The 16496-nt window shown below is 49.2% G+C and overlaps 1 protein-coding gene across 3 annotated transcripts in view; it reads right to left on the reverse strand.

Annotated features, from left to right (window-relative positions):
* Nucleotides 1-16496, reverse strand: part of CLPB (ClpB family mitochondrial disaggregase) — a 106987-nt gene that overhangs the window by 86643 nt on the left and 3848 nt on the right. For all 3 annotated transcript variants that reach the window (XR_014788922.1, XM_084842315.1, XM_084842316.1), the window contains exon 3: nucleotides 2647-2733. Coding sequence is in view for 2 of the 3 variants with exons in the window: in XM_084842315.1 (XP_084698441.1) it covers nucleotides 2647-2733 (87 nt within the window). In the remaining variant the exon portion in view is untranslated. The remainder of the gene's footprint in view (nucleotides 1-2646; nucleotides 2734-16496) is intronic.

Consider the following 16496-nt stretch of genomic DNA (forward strand, 5'->3'; position numbering starts at 1 on the left):
TCCCAGGGATGCATGCCTGAAGCTCTGGGGAGCAACCCAGAGTCCATGTAGACAACACTGGGCTGGACCAACCAATGGGCTGATGGTGGAAAGCAGCTTCCTAGACTCCAACACCTCTGAAACTTATTCAAAGTTCCTGTCACTTGGGTGCCTTATTCCTCAGGTATTGCTTCCTCCCCGATGTTTTATTGCAAACTCTAATGCAGGTTAGGCAACCTTTTTGGTCCCATGGGCACATGTAACAATTTGAGAAACCGTCCTGGGCACCAACACAAAATTAGCACGCTGGGGATTAAAGCATCGGCCTGCAGGGACCTGCCATCCCCATTTCCTAAGAATCTCTCGGAGCCTCACGTGTGGCCCAGAGGCATTCATGGGAGAAGAGGCCAGGAGCAGCCAGGAGCTCCCACTTTGCTTTGTGGTGATCCTAGTTGCCAGTAAGACATTATGATATTTAGGAGAAAAAAGAGAAATAAAAAGTAGGTGGAGCAGACAACCTTGGCGGGCACCAAGAAAGGTGCCCCAGGGTGCACTAGTGTCCATGGGCACCACATTGCCGACCACTGCTCTAATACTACGGGCCAGGAAAATCCTCTTAAACAGAAGGCCCCTGAGACCACACTCAAAGCCACAGAAGGAAGTGCTAAAGAGCCAGGAACGCTTCTTCCACGCAGTGAAAGGGAAGCCTCGCAGTTTCCACTGGAAAGCAGCTTGCCACTACATTTAGCCCTGCCATCAGCTGCGGTGGAGGCTGGAGGGTGCTTCCCTCCGTCTGCATGGATCTTCTCTCGATCACAGGCTCAGGGGGCAAAGGCTGGCTTGCTGGACCCTCCCCTCCATTTGGCGGCTGTAGAAGAGGCCTGAAGGCACGGTCGTTTGTGGAATCAAATCCAACCTGGGGCGTGCGATCCTTGGGACTGTGAAGGTTAAGAAGCATTGTGATGAACAGTGCCACATGTTCACCAGGTCCAGGCATCAAGGGCACGTCAAGGGAGAGATCTAGCAGGTGCTTCACAGGTGCGACATGCCTCTCTGCCAAAGCTCACAAGAGCTGGAGCCTGGAGGTGCATTCCAAAGTCTGGACAGTTGGCAGGGATCACAAACACTAAGGTTAAGCAGATCGGTGGGAATTTCGATCCTTTTCCATCCACACTCTTTCTTATTTTAACTGGCTGATTCATCTTGTCAAATATACCTGGCTTTGTAATGTGTTGTTACAACATTTGTAATGGGTGGCTAGAAACTGGAATAGAAAGAAGTCAAGTCTGCCATAATAACCTTGGTAACTGACTAGATGCCTTACAATGGCCACTCTTGGATTTCCCCCCATGCTGAAACACCCCCATCCCAGTTGTAGCCCATTGCCTCAAAACTGCCTCCACACCTTATCCCTGGCACCTACCTACACCAGCTCTACAATCTCTAACTAAAGCGATTCTGCTGGAAGATGGTCCCTTCCATCTCTACGATTCTCTCGAGGTCTTTGAGCAGAGGCTGGATGGCCACCTATCATGGGTGCTGTTATTTATTATTATTATTATCTATTAGATTTATTAGCTGCCCATCTAGGCAGCGTACAATCCCAATAACAACAGGAAATACAACGATTTTACATAATCAACTGAACAAAACAACATACCAAAACAACACTGCTCTAAAAAACTGTAACCCACCCCAAATGCCTGCCTGAACAGCCAGGTTTTTAAAGCCTGGCGGAAGCTCATCAAAGAGGGGGCATGGCGGAGGTCATTAGGGAGGGAGTTCCATAGAGTGGGGGCCACCACAGAAAAGGCCCTCTCCCTAGGCCTCACCAGCCTGGCTGTCCTAGCTGATAGGACAGATAGAAGGCCTACTGAGGCTGACCTCGTTGAGTGGCATCCCTGGAGTTGTTGGAAGCTCTCCTTAAGATAGACTGGGCTGGAACCACATAGGGTTGCTGCAGTGGATTTCTGGAGCTGGCAGCAGGATGGTCACTAGGTGACCTCTGAGGCGCCTTCCAACTCTGGGCTTCTCTGACAGTTCCTCAAGAAGCGCCTCGGCACCAGCAGGATGCCCAGAGCAGCGCGACCGCTCCTTCTCTTGCCCAGGGGGATCTCACTCTGCTGAAGGGGTGGGGGTTGGAAGCGGGGCAGTCAGAAGCACTGTGCCTTTGGATTGCTACACACCAGCCATGCCAATTGACCCTGTTCTCTGCCAGTCCACCCCTTTCCCGAAACCACAGCCCCTGGCCTTGGATCTGAGCTGACACCTCCAGGAGTCGCGCCTTGAGGCCTCGGCTCAGAGGGCTTCATCCACCGCTCACCCTCCCCAGTCCAGGAAGGTGGGGGCAGACAAAGCCAGAGCTAGACGAAGCCAGCACCCTGAGGAGCCATGCCACAAGATGGCAGCAGCGGGAGCTTCACCCGCTGCTCGCCTGGGCAAGGAGCATGCAAAGCCCACTCCGTTTATGAGTCTGTATGCATGAGTGAGTGAGAGAGAGAGAGAGAGAGAGAATATGAATGGAGGACAAGCACTTTAGGAGACCACACGAGCCAAAAAAGGTCCCTGCCTCGTTTTATCAGTTGTTTTGTTTTAATATTTCAAATTGGAAACTGCCCTGAGAGCACTGGCAAAAAGGTGGCAGAGGGAAACATAAATAGCACTTACCTTGAATTTCGGTTTATAGCTGCTACCATCAGAGCTGTCCAGCCAAGTTTGTGCCGGGCATTCACACTGGCTCCTTCCTGCAACAATCTGAACAAAAAGACAGACACACCACATGCCCATTAGCCCAGTGAGTCTATGTGCTGGTTTCCATGTAACGCCAAATGTTCAGTGCTATGTTGACGAGCCTGAAAGAGCCTGGGCAAAGAATCGGGCTTGCGCACTCCCCCTACCCTTTCCTCCTCCCTCACAGCCAGTGCATGGCGAACTTTGGCAGTTTAGTTTGACTTTTAAAGAATCCTGGTGTAGTGTTACATCTGAATCAGCAATACTGCTTTAAAAGACACTCTAGTTAAAGAAGCCCGTTTCTGAAGCCATGGATTGCAACTGGCTTGTTTAGCCACTGACTACTGTTAGTTTGGGGCTCATTCTGGCTCATCAACATAGCACTGAACCATGGTTTACTGACACGTGTGAACCGGCCCACTAATCTCTTAGGCATTGAGCTACACCAGGTACTGTTTAACCATGATTGTGTGATGGAACGGTTAAATGTTTTCACTAAAAACGTGCATACAACAGGATCAAGAAGATACCCCACCCACACATACACAGTGAAACCAAGCTTATGTATGTATAACAGAACATGAACATATTTGTCCCCAGCTTCTTTCCTTCCACAGTTGAATTTTAAACTATCAGCTCCTTGGGTCAGGAACCCATCTGTAACTCTGCAAAGGGCCACAGACACTTATGGCACAACACACACACACACAATAATAACAGTGTAATTTATTTATATATAATTCAACGATGTAAATACAGGAATGCATAACAGGTTCTGCTTCCCAGAGCCAGGTTTCAACAATATTAAGAATATTTTTAGGCAAATACTGGGGGCAGGGGGAGAAAGAGGAGGGACTGGACTATTCAGGTTTATAGGTTGTGGGGCAAGGATCCTCTGCCAGGAAGAGAACTCCAGTTTAGCCCCATTCTGGCTTCTGTGTCATCGCCAGATGCTGCCCATTCAGAAGGGCGGCCCATCATCCCAGATCACTGCTGAAACTAAACACATTTTTCTTGTCCACAAAAAAAGTAAGGAGCATGTTGAGAGTGACAGGCTAACCCCAGTGAAGCTGCATCGGCGTGCTGGAAGGCCACACTGGGTGTCAACTGGGCAGATGGGGCTGTGTTTACAGTAGTAACAAGAGAGCGCCTTGCAGCTGGATGAGTCTTGCACAAAGCAGCATAGCCCACAGCACGAACCAACACCACTGCTCCATCTGGAAGCTCTGCAAAGGTCCCTCCCCCTGCCTGGCTGTCTCTAGCAAGAGTAGGCAACCTGGTGCTCTCCAGATGTTTAAACTACAACTCCCACAATCCCTGGCTGTTGGCCATGGTGGCTGGGGCTTAAGGGAGTTGTTGTCCAAAACATCTGGATGGCACCAGGCTGCCTATCCAGGTCTAGTCTTCTTGGTCCGCATCTCATTACCCATTGTCAGAGCAACCCTACCCAAGTTTACTCGACCCCCTGACTTCAACAAGGCTTACTGCCACATCAGTGTGCGGAGGACTGTGCTGTACACATTCATTCAGGCTGCACTGCTCTATCCTGCTGGCCTCTGCTCTTATTGTACCAGCCACAGCACTCAGCAGTAGAGCACATGCTATGCATGCAGGAGGCCTCACGTCCAACCCCCAGCATCTCCTGGTAGGGCAGGGAAAACTCTCCTGCCTGAAAGCCTGGAGACCCGCTGCTGCCATTCAGTGCTGGCAGTACTGGGCTCGATGGATCAAGGGTGTGACTCGGGAATAGGCAGCTTCCCATCACAACGATGCCAATTGCTGCTTCTTTTCCTTAAAGAAACAGCCACACTGCCAAAAGGTATTCATTACTTCAGCCTCCCCCGAGCTGATGCCCTCCAGATGTGCTGACCTGCAACTCCTATAATTCTCAGCCAGCACAGCCATGCTGGCTGGCAGTGATAGGAGTTGCAGTCCAACACATCTGCAGGGAGCCCGGTAGGGGAAGGCCATATTACACTGTACGGATTCTATAGACATCATGACGTGATGCTCAGGCAGGAGACTCACATACTGAGTTTTCTGACTTTGAAAGTAAACAGGATATCCTGAACAACACATGGGCCGAACTTCTGACCTCCATCTGCTGTGGAAGCCCTTCCAATACTTCCCGCGTGCCCCCATGTCTGCAAAGCCCAACCACAGAACCATCCAGTTGGAGATCCCTCATCTTGCAGGCCATCTAATCCAACCTCCTGCTTGAAGCAGGAAATCCAAGTGTCTTTATAGTTTACAAGCAGTGACAGCTTGCCTTCTGCAAGCAGAGTCATACTTTCCTGGCTGCTACTGGATGCCCCTTCCCACTGAGTCCAAGCACAAATCGAGTGTGGGAAGCAGCAACAGATTTCCCAGGGCTCAACATTCTGCTCCAGTCTGGCCTCTATTATGAGGCAAAACTTTATGCCCCAGGTTTTCACCACTAGGTGTAAATCCTTTTCAGATTTTTTCCCAACAAAAAGGATGACTTGAGCTATGTGCATGCCACATTTCAGCTTTCTTGGTGGTGTGGAAGTACTTTATCTGGGGACTCTCGTCCTTTCCCTCTTCTGAGAGAAAGATGTATAAAGAACATCCTATTTTCAGGCATTATCAGTGCATCTTGGACTCTACCCGTACGAAAGGTCAGCTTTCTGCCTGTTTCAATGCTTTTTATACCGTTATGATGTCTGAATCGTAAGTCTGAGTTGGATTCCTGCCTTGAGCAGGGGGCTGGACTCAATGGTCTTATAGGCCCCTTCCAATCCTACTATTCTATGAATCTTTATGTATGTAATTTTTATGCACACACGCACAGTGTAGGAGGTAGCAAATACCATCATGCATAGTAGCCATTGATCCCCTTCATGGATCACTGCCTTGTTGTGGCGAAGGGGCTTGCGTAACTCAATGAAGCCATAAGCTATGCCGTGAAGGGCCACCCAAGACGGACAGGTCATGGCAGAGAGTTCTGACAAAATGTGGTCCACTGGAGAAGGAAATGGCAACCCACTCCAGTATTCCTGCCAAGAAAACCCCATGGAATGTATCACAAGGCTAAACGAGATGACGCCGGAAGATGAGCCCCTCAGGTCGGAAGGTGTCCAATATGCTACTGGGGAAGAGCAGAGGGTATTTCCAAGTAGCTCCAGAAAGAGTGAAGCGGCTGGGCCAAACCCGAAAGGACACTCAGCTGTGGATGTGTCTGGTGGTGAAAAGAAAATCCGATGCTGTAAAGAACAATATTGTTTAGGAACCTGGAATGTCAGATCAATGAATCAAGGTAAGCTGGAGGTGGTCAAACATGAGATGGCAAGATTGAACATCGACATCTTGGGAATCAGCGAACTCAAATGGACAGGCATGGGCGAATTTAATTCAGGTGACTATCATATCTACTATTGTGGGCAAGAATCCCTTAGAAGAAATGGAGTAGCACTCATAGTCAACAAAAGGGTGGGAAAAGCAGTACTGGGGTACAATCTTAAAAATGATAGAATGATCTCAGTACGAATCCAAGGCAAACCATTCAACATCACAGTAATTCAAGTCTATGCCCCAACCACTGAGGCCGAAGAAGCTGAGGTTGATCGGTTCTATGAAGACCTACAACGCCTTCTAGAACTAACACCAAAAAAAGATGTCCTCTTCATCATAGGGGATTGGAATGCTAAAGTAGGAAGTCAAGAAATCACCGGGATAACAGGCAAGCATGGCCTTGGTGTACAAAATGAAGCAGGACAAAAGCTAATAGAGTTTTGCCAAGAGAACATGCTGATCATAGCAAACACTCTTTTCCAACAGCACAAGAGGCGACTCTACACATGGACATCACCAGATGGTCAATATCGAAATCAGATTGATTATGTCCTTTGCAGCCAAAGATGGAGAAGCTCCATACAGTCAGTAAAAACAAGACCTGGAGCTGACTGTGGCTCAGATCATGAGCTGCTTCTTGCAAAATTTCGGCTTAAATTGAAGAAAGTCGGGAAAACCACTAAACCGTTCAGGTATGACCTAAATCATATCCCTGATGAATATACAGTGGAGGTGAGGAATAGATTTCAGGGATTAGACCTGATAGACAGAGTGCCTGAGGAACTATGGACGGAGGTCCGTAACATTGTTCAGGAGGCAGCAACGAAATCCATCCCAAAGAAAAAGAAATGCAAGAAAGCCAAGTGGCTGTCTGATGAGGCTTTACAAGTAGCTCACGAAAGAAGGGAAGCGAAAAGCAAGGGAGAAAGGGGAAGATATACCCAACTGAATGCAGAGTTCCAGAGAATAGCAAGGAGAGACAAGAAGGCCTTCTTAAATGAACAATGCAAAGAAATCGAGGAAAACAACAGAATGGGAAAGACTAGAGATCTCTTCAAGAAAATTGGAGATCTCAAGGGAACGTTTTGTGCAAAGACGGGCATGATAAAGGACAAAGAAGGCAGGGACCTAACAGAAGCAGATGAGATTAAGAAGAGGTGGCAAGAATACACAGAAGAACTATACAGGAAAGAGCTGAATGTCCCTGATAGCCATGATAGTGCGGTCATTGAACTTGAGCCGGACATCCTAGAGAGTGAAGTCAAGTGGGCCTTAGGAAGCATTAGTAACAACAAAGCTAGCGGAGATGACAGTATTCCAGCCGAGCTATTTAAAATCCTAAAAGATGATGCTGTTAAAGTGCTGCATTCAATATGCCAACAAATCTGGAACACTCAACAGTGGCCACAAGACTGGAAAAGGTCAGTTTACATTCCAATTCCAAAGAAGGGCAACGCCAAAGAGTGTTCAAACTACCGCACAATTGCGCTCATTTCACATGCCAGCAAGGTGATGCTCAAAATCCTACAAGCTAGGCTTCAGCAGTATGCGAACCGAGAATTACCGGAAGTACAAGCTGGGTTTCGAAGAGGCAGAGGAACTAGAGATCAAATCGCCAACATTCGCTGCATCATGGAGAAAGCAAGAGAATTCCAGAAAAACGTCTATTTCTGCTTCATTGACTACGCTAAAGCCTTTGATTGTGTGGATCACAACAAACTGTGGCAAATTCTTAAAGTGATGGGAGTACCAGACCACCTTACCTGTCTCCTGAGAAACCTGTACGAGGGTCAAGAAGCAACAGTAAGAACCAGACATGGAACAACCGATTGGTTCAAAATTGGGAAAGGAGTACGACAAGGCTGCATATTGTCACCCTGCTTATTTAACTTATATGCAGAGTACATCATGAGAAATGCCGGGTTGGATGAATCAGAGGTCGGAATTAAGATTGCCGGGAGAATTATCAACAACCTCCGATATGCAGACGATACCACCCTAATGGCAGAAAGCGAAGAGGATCTAAAGAGCCTCTTGTTGAGGGTGAAAGAAGAGAGTGCAAAAGCTGGTTTGAAACTCAACATTAAAAAAACGAAGATCATGGCATCTGGCCCCATCACTTCCTGGCATATGGAAGGGGAAGAAATGGAAGCAGTGACAGATTTTACTTTCTTGGGTTCCAAGATCACCGCAGACGGTGACTGTAGCCATGAAATTAAAAGACGCTTGCTCCTTGCGAGGAAAGCTATGGTCAACCTAGACAGCATAGTAAGAAGCAGAGACATCACCTTGCCGACAAAGGTCCGTCTAATCAAAGCTATGGTTTTCCCAGTAGTAATGTATGGCTGTGAGAGCTGGACTATAAGGAAGGCTGAGCGCCGAAGAATTGATGCTTTCGAACTGTGGTGCTGGAGAAGACTCTTACGAGTCCCCTGGACTGCAAGGAGGTCAAATCAGTCCATCCTAAAGGAAATCAACCCTGAGTGCTCATTGGAAGGACAGATAATGAAGCTGAAGCTCCAATATTTTGGCCACCTAATGCGAAGAGAAAACTCCCTGGAAAAGACCCTGATGCTGGGAAAGACTGAAGGCAAAAGGAGAAGGGGACGGCAGAGGATGAGATGGCTAGATGGCATCACGGATGCAATGAATATGAACTTGAGCACGCTCCGGGAGAGAGCGCAGGACAGGAAGGCCTGGCGTGCTATGGTCCATGGGGTCACGAAGAGTCGGACACGACTGAACGACTGAACAACAACAACAACAACAACAGTGTAGGACCACAGGGATAACATTTTCAGCATGTATTTGGCTAAAATACTGATACAGCAGTGATCCTTGCACATCTATAAAACTTAATAATGGTTAATGCAAGAAGAAGCATGTGTGTTTAATCTTATTTTACACATTTACAACATTTTCAAGGCTCATGCACATATTCAGATGCAAAAGCCCTCGACTTTTTGTGTTAAAAAACTTTTATTAGTTACAAACAAAACAGATGCAAGCAAGATGAAAGTTAGTAATTACATCGCAAATGCATAAATATGGTTAAAACTGCATGAAAAGAAACAACTTTCTTATTCTTATGAACAGAATGTTTCAATATATCAGTGAGAGAGAATATTTCTTGAAATATTTTGATAGTATCCTCTATTTCAGATTATGAATGAAATCATTTCTTTTCTCTCTCCCTTCGGTAAATTTTACTGAATTTCCCCCTTCTTTTTAGCTTGCAAAGTTCAGCTACGTGAGATCACGCTGGGGGGAGGGGGTGCTGGTAGGGGCTGCTGCTACTGAGTACAGCCCTCTGCCACATGCACATACTGGTAATACACAGCCATGGCTCATTTATCTTTTTGGTGATCACATCTCCAAAAAGAGAAACATTCTGAGCCTCTCTCACAATTCTCTCCCAACCATCCTTCCTGCTTTCCTTGCATGATGTCTGTCTGTCTGTCCCCCTGGTACTCCCAGTGGAAAAAGAGAAAGAATCCAGCTTGCACCCCAGCCCAGTCCTACCTTCTTGGCTCTTCACTAACCCCTCGTGCCTGTATTTCCCAACCGTTTTGAAATGCCTTGAACTATCTCTCTCCATTAAGGCATTATTAATAATAACTATTTGGGACCAAGTTACCTTCAGGGATGTCTCCGCTATACTGGCTTCCTAGGCCACTGCAACCTTCAGGGGAGGTCTGTGCCGCAGCCTACGGATTTGTCTGGTGGTGACAAGGAGACGGTGGTGCCCGCCCCGTGGCATGATCTCCCCTCTGCAGAACGCCAAGCCTCAATGCTGGTGTGTTTTAGGGGTTTATTGAAAATGTTTCTTTTCCTCCCACCACAAGCTGTTCAAAATTTTCCCTAATACTGGATTGTTGGGGGGGGGGGGGTGTTTTATTGTGCTGTTGTAAACCATTTTGGGAGTTGCGCAAATGAGAAGCAGTATAGAAATATTTCGAATAAATACATACATAAGAAAGGGATGAAAAAGAATATCTGTTCTTGTGGAAAGTCTCTGCCCTGGAAATTCATGTTTTAAAATGTATTTATTATTTCTATAGTGCCATCTGTGGCATCTTTACAAAGAATGGTTTGACAGATCCATGCTCCAAGTGGCTTACAATCTAAAAATAGACACCAGGGAACAATAAGAGGAAGGGGAGGGAAATGGAGGCAACTGCAGATACTGCAGCTAAATGGTTCCTATCCACTTCTCCAAGGCTTGGCATCCTGAGATCAGATCTATAACCTCAAACACCGCATTGGCATAGCGCAGCGGTCCCCAACCCTTTTGGGACAGTGGGCGCATCTGGAATTTTGGGAGAGTGCCATGGGTACTCTCATAAAATGGCCACCATGCAGGGGGCTTGCCCATTCACAAAATGGCTGCCTCGGCCAGTCACAAAACAGACATTTCCCAGAAAGCAAACTGCTGAGGTTAAAACAGAGATGGGGAATCTCCAGCTCATGGGCCAAGCTTGCCCGAACCAGGCTGGGCCACCTGCCCCCTAGGTGGTGGAGAGGCCCCTCCCCACCCCTGCTGGGAGGAGTGTGTGTGGAAGACTCCCTGTTGTTATCTCCAGTCAGGGACTGCAGAAGCTGTTAAGAAGAAAAGGGCAGAACATCTTGGGTAGCAAGGCTGGGGCGTCTAACGGCTCGTGCCAGGAACCCTCGGCATCGAAGGACGCCAAGCCAGTGCATGGCCCTCCCCAGCCTTGCCAGCCAAGATGCAGGTGACTGCATGCAAAGCATGCGATGTGTCCTTGAGCTGCCCCCGTTTTTCTAGGGATGGGGGAGAATTTCTCCACGAAACTTCGGGGGGCCGAGTGCCAACACATTCGGTCCTCCGAAGGTTGTTCGGGGAGAAATTCTCCGCCCCCCTGCCCCCCCCCCCCCCGGGATGGGACTTACCTTTCACGAATGTCCCTCCCGGCGGCGGTTTGGCAGGTCTTCGTCAGGGGCGGGGGCGGCAGCCGGTCTTTTGACCGGCTGCCGCCGCCACCATTACAAGAAAAGTAAAAAACCCCAAAAAACGCCCCTGTGATAGGCTACGTAATGATTAACGTAGCCTATCACGGCTGACTTTGCAAATCTAGCCGTGATAGGCTACGTTAATCGTTACGTAGCCTATCACAGGGGCGTTGTTGTTTTTTTTTTCTTTTGAAGTTCGCGGCCGGGGAGACGGGGCGCTTCTCCCCAGCCTGAATTTCGGCCGGGCGATGAGGGAAGCCTCCCCCCCCCCCCCCTGGCCTGAACTTCAGGGGGAGCAGCAAAGCGCCTCCCCCCCACCGCGAAGCAAGCTGCGAGACCAGGTAAGTGACTTTCGTGCATCCCTATGTTTTTCCTTTCAGGCCAGCTGTGGCCCAGACTTCTCAGCCACACGTCCATGCTTTGCCTTCCCCCCAGCAGAAACTGTGACTTTGTGCCTGCTGACAAGGGAGCCTGACAACCAGCAACGAGGACAATGGGTCCTAACACATGGAACAAGATCAGCAACCATTTCCGATGGGTGCCTAAAGATTTATCAGGTCAATTCCAAAGTTCCAGCTCCCACCAAACAGCCTGTCTTCAGAGAAGCCGCTATCAGAAATGAATGCAGAACAGGAACCCATGTGGTTTTGCTTTGACCAACTTGGCTACCCAATGAGTACCAACTGCTGTTGCTAGGAAACTAGAAAGTGCTTCCTTCACATCCTTCCCCTACCAGCAAGTTGTTCACCTATGGCAACTGACTGATCCCCAAAAAGAAGAGGAAGGGTCGTAACAGCACAAACCTGGGGAAAGGGGTGGGAGTGGGGGAACAGCCCAGCCTGGGGGTTGGGGGTGGAGAAGCTTGCAAAGACTGGGACAGGATCAGCTATGCTTTAGAAGATGTTCCAGGATAGGTTTTGTTGTTCACCACAGCAAGATGCAACCACAAACCCTCCCCTATCACCAATAGCAAGAGAAACCACGTGAGAAGACAGGGTCCATGTATGGAAATGGAACATAAATTGCTTAAGGCTCTCTAGAATGATGAACTGAGAAAGCACAAATGGAGGACAACCGCCACACCATCGAGGAGCACAACTTGCATCGACATTTCAATTAGGGGCATTTTTTAAAATCAGCGCGTTGGTGCTGAGCAACTTAGCAGCTTTGTGAAACGGCTGAACTTTATGTTCGGGGCACTTGTGATCATCATTAATATATTCCCAGCCTGATTTAATCACAACAAATCAATAAAGCGACGACCACTGCTCAGCTCCTAGACAACCAAATGTATTTACCAGCAGGGGTATTTTATTGCTAATTAAATAAAATTCTCTGATCAATCTTTAAGGATGTTTATCCACATTTTAACCAAATAAGGCCCAAGGAGCTCAGTTAAATGGCATCCAAAGACTCGCAGAACCACACACACACACACACACACACACACACACGTAGAGCAGCAACACAAACTCTAGAATCAGGAATCTGCAAGCGAAAGATTAAGGGCACAATCCTATGTATGCTTAGACAGAAAAGCCCTACAATTCCCAGCATGTCCCAGCCAACATGGCTGGCTGGGGCATGCTGGGAGTTGTAGAGCTTTTTGCATATCTAAATATGCAAAGGATTGCACCCTAAATCTATTTAATGATTGTGTCAGTGTTTACAATCACATGTCCACAGCTCTGACAGAACGAAGAGCACTGGAGACTCGCAGAGTCTTGCGCTTGGAACTCCATTTGCATAAATGCTCAGGACCTGACTCTAGTAGAATTCCTCTGGGGCAAGAGGGAGGAGGAGAAAGGGTTGGTAGATTCCTCATGGCCTACTAGAGGTCTGCTTCTCTCAAGCCCTTCCTCACTGCATCACCTCAGTCTCCTCCCGCTGTCGCAACACCACTGCTTCCAAAGCTGGTTGTGAAGAGCTCCAAGAGGATCTCTCCAAACTGGGCAAATGGGTCACCAAATGGCCAACGTGGTTCAATGTAAGCAAAGGTAAAGCGATGCCTGCCTGTGCAAAAACAAACAAACAAACCCAGACTCTGAATTACTGTGATGAGGAATGAGCTGGCAGTTCCGTAACAGGAAAAAAAGATCTTGCGGGTGGGCCACCTTGCTCAGTGAAAACATTAACTCAGGGTGTGTGCGGGGGGGGCGGGTGGAGGCAAATTCTTTGCTAGGATTATTAGGGAAAGAACTGAAAATAAAATGGGCAGTATCAAGATACCTTTATGCTAAGCAACGGCGCACCCGCATATGGAATACTGCGTACAGTTCCAGCTACCCCGTCTAAAAAGCAGAGATGGAAAAGGTGTAGGAACGCGTAACCAAAATTATCAGGGGGAGCTGAACTGCCTTTCCTACAAGGAAAGGCTAAAGCACATGGGGACTTTTAGTTAAGAAAAATATGACCGGAGGGGGAGGCATGATAGAGGCTTATGAAATTATGAATGGCATGGAGAGATTTTTCTACCTCATATAGTATTAGATCTCAGGGTCACCAATGAAACTGATCAGCTGCAGGTTCAAAAAGGGCAAAAGGAGGTTCCCTGCCAGACAATGTAATCAAGAGTTAACTTCCCGACCTCAGTACCAGAGGGTGTGGCCCCTAGTTTAGCCAGCTTCAAAAGGGGATGGAACAAATTCAGGAGCAACCTGGAGCGTCCATGCTCAGAAGCACCTCAGAATACCACTTGCTGGGGGGCAAACAATGGGGAAAGACCCTTGGCTCCATGCCCTGCTTGTGGGCTTCCCAGGAGCATCTGGTATAGGGCGGGGGGAAGGTGGGGAGGAGAATGGCACAGGGCCAGCTCCACCTGCACGTGGCACTGATTCCGACAGGAAGGCAAAATTTCTGCTTGAACACCCTTCGCTGCACTGTAAATTGCAGTGGTACAGCGAGACCTGCTCTTCAAGGTCATGCCAATGATGAACTTCGCAATGCAGAGGGCCATGTTGCACAAGGACCCCTGTATGAACAGGAGGCAGGCAACCCCAGGCAGGCTCTGGGTTCCACACATCGGGGGAAGCTCTGATTTGGGCTTTGATGAAATAAACGAGAATAGACCAAATAGTTGTAAAGTCCAAACCCTCTCTAAGAAGGGAGGGAGGAAGGCCCGCCCCCATGAGAGCTGGTGCAGCTACACAGCTAAGGGCACGCACTATGAATCAAGGGGTCCTTGGGCTGAATCCCACCTCTGCCATGATTTGCTTCAGTGGCTGTAAGCCACACCCGCACAGCCTCGGTCCACCACCACTCCATCCGCAAGATGGAAATAACAGTACCAATCTACCTTACAGGATGGTTGCAATGGTTGCAACAGGGTACTGTACGTGCAATGCTTTGGCTATTCCAGAGCACTCTACAAATGATGATGCCTGCCCCTCACAGACCAACCCACGCAATCCCACTCTATGGAAGGGCAAATCCCCCCCGCCATCTACTCAATGAACAAACTAGGCTGGTAGGTCTCCCTCACTGGGCGTGGTTAAACGGGAGGGGCTCATCTCCCCTCCGCATTGGAGAACAGGGTCTGCGGGGCAGAGAGCTCCCGATGACGCAAGGGAGTGAGCGAGACCACGCGAGAAGGCAACTGGACAAAGCCTCCCAGGGGCTCTAGGTGGTCTATGGAAGAGAGAGAATGGAAGCGGGAGTGGCTTCCCGCCCTCAAGCAGGGCTAGCCCACTGCCTGGCCCATGCCTCTCCCCATCGGGGGTTTCACCTCACCAAATCAATGCTACTCAACAGAGAGACAGTCCCCCAACACCCAGAGGAAGCGTTCTGGCGACGGGCCACTTACAAGGTGTTCAAAATGCTGTACTGGCAGCCGGCTGAAAGGGCTGCATCTCAGGCAGAGCTGCGCTTCTGCCTCCTGATAACACCCCCCACCCCCCATTCAGAGTGAAGGCAGACGACCCAGCGAGTCGCTTGTCTTGGGGCATCTCCTGTTGCAGCACAGGCACTCTGCTTCTTCCCCCACTACCCCCCCAGACATATGGGCTTTCTATTCAAGCTGCCGATCCCATGAGTTCTGGGTGAGCGACTCCGGGTTGCTTCTGCTTAAAAGCTGGAGCCCAAAGGGCATGTTTGAGTTTGTGCTCAGCGTCTGCAAGCTGGGCCCACTGCTTCACCCCCCTGACAGGTGGAGGAAGAGGAAGCTGGAAACTTGAACTTTTGGCCACAACAAAAGCTTCTGTTCCTGGCAGCCAGTTAAACGCTGCTTCCCCTCCCAATATGTGACTGTTTAACAGCGAGGGTGGCGGATGCATTAGGAAACGTTCTCCCTTCTTCTTGGGAGGTGTCCTTGGTTTTGTAAAGAAGTCAGCAACAGCTACAGAATGAGATCCCCCCCCACTCCAATCTCAAGAGAAATGGCATGCCAGTCTGTCAACCGCACTAAAAGTGCCAGCTGGGAAAGTTAAAAGCCAGAGCATTTGGGGTGGGAGGCCAAGGGACCTGGGCTGACTCAGAGATAATGCTGCTTCCTGCAATTACTGCCAAGGGCCAGTGCACTGCCCATCAGTAGCTGTGATGCAGGCCAGACCTCAGCTGCGCCATAAGGAGGCTGTTTCCTGAGAGATGCCTGTGGCCGTGGCCAGGAGGCTGAGAACAGGTTCAGGGGCTCATGAATGAGAGAGAGGAGTGGAGAGGCTTAGAGAAACGCATGGAGGGAGCCCAGTTGCTGGGCAGTGGAAGACACCGGACAGCACAAGGGACACAAAAGGCTGCTCTCCACAGTGCGTGGAGATCACGCCTTCTTGCTCTCCCCAAACACTCACACTTAGGGGGCTTCATGCTGAACTTCAACATCTGATCATGAAATGGGAGCCTCTCTCAGCCTCCCTTCTGGCCCAGGTAGCTGTTTGGTATTACCCTGTTGGTGGACCGCTGGCCCATTTCTGGAGGGCCACCTTGTGCCTGCTGGTTGCTTGGATCCTTGCAAAGAGTGCAGGACCTCGATCAGATCCTTTCAGCAAGGAGCCCCCTATGTTCGGAAGCAAGAGAACGTGATCAGGACTACCAAAGAGATTCTGAGCAGGCACGCTTGCTTTGGAAATTTACAACACATTGGTGGATGATGGGGATTCCACGTAAAAAAAGAAAACAAAATGTAGACTGCGCAAGATGGAAGTGACACCCCACCCCCGCCAATTCTAGCCACTGTTTTAGCACAAGGATCCTTTCCAGCCCTACTTGGACATGCCAGGGATTGAACCTGGGACCTTCTGCATGCCAAGCAGGGCCCCCTGCACTGAGCCACAGCTCTTCCATAAGCAGCTGAGTGGCTTGGACCAGCTATGTCACATATGAAGCTATGTGGAGCTGGAGACGGTGATACTGGAGAGCTACCACTGCACCTGCAATCTCTCTGAGGGGTGTGCTGCTGTGCCTTCTGCCAGGGGGACCTTGCCTCAGGAAGGTGACAGCAGCAGCAGCACTGGGTCTGTCTGGAAAAAGGGTAGCCAGAAGGAACTGCATGTGAGAAGGAGGAAGGGGGTGGC

Source organism: Heloderma suspectum, chromosome 3 (assembly GCF_057233095.1).
Source record: "Heloderma suspectum isolate Gila_16-S chromosome 3, 16-S_ref, whole genome shotgun sequence".
In the NCBI taxonomy this organism is placed as follows: Eukaryota; Metazoa; Chordata; class Lepidosauria; order Squamata; family Helodermatidae; genus Heloderma; species Heloderma suspectum.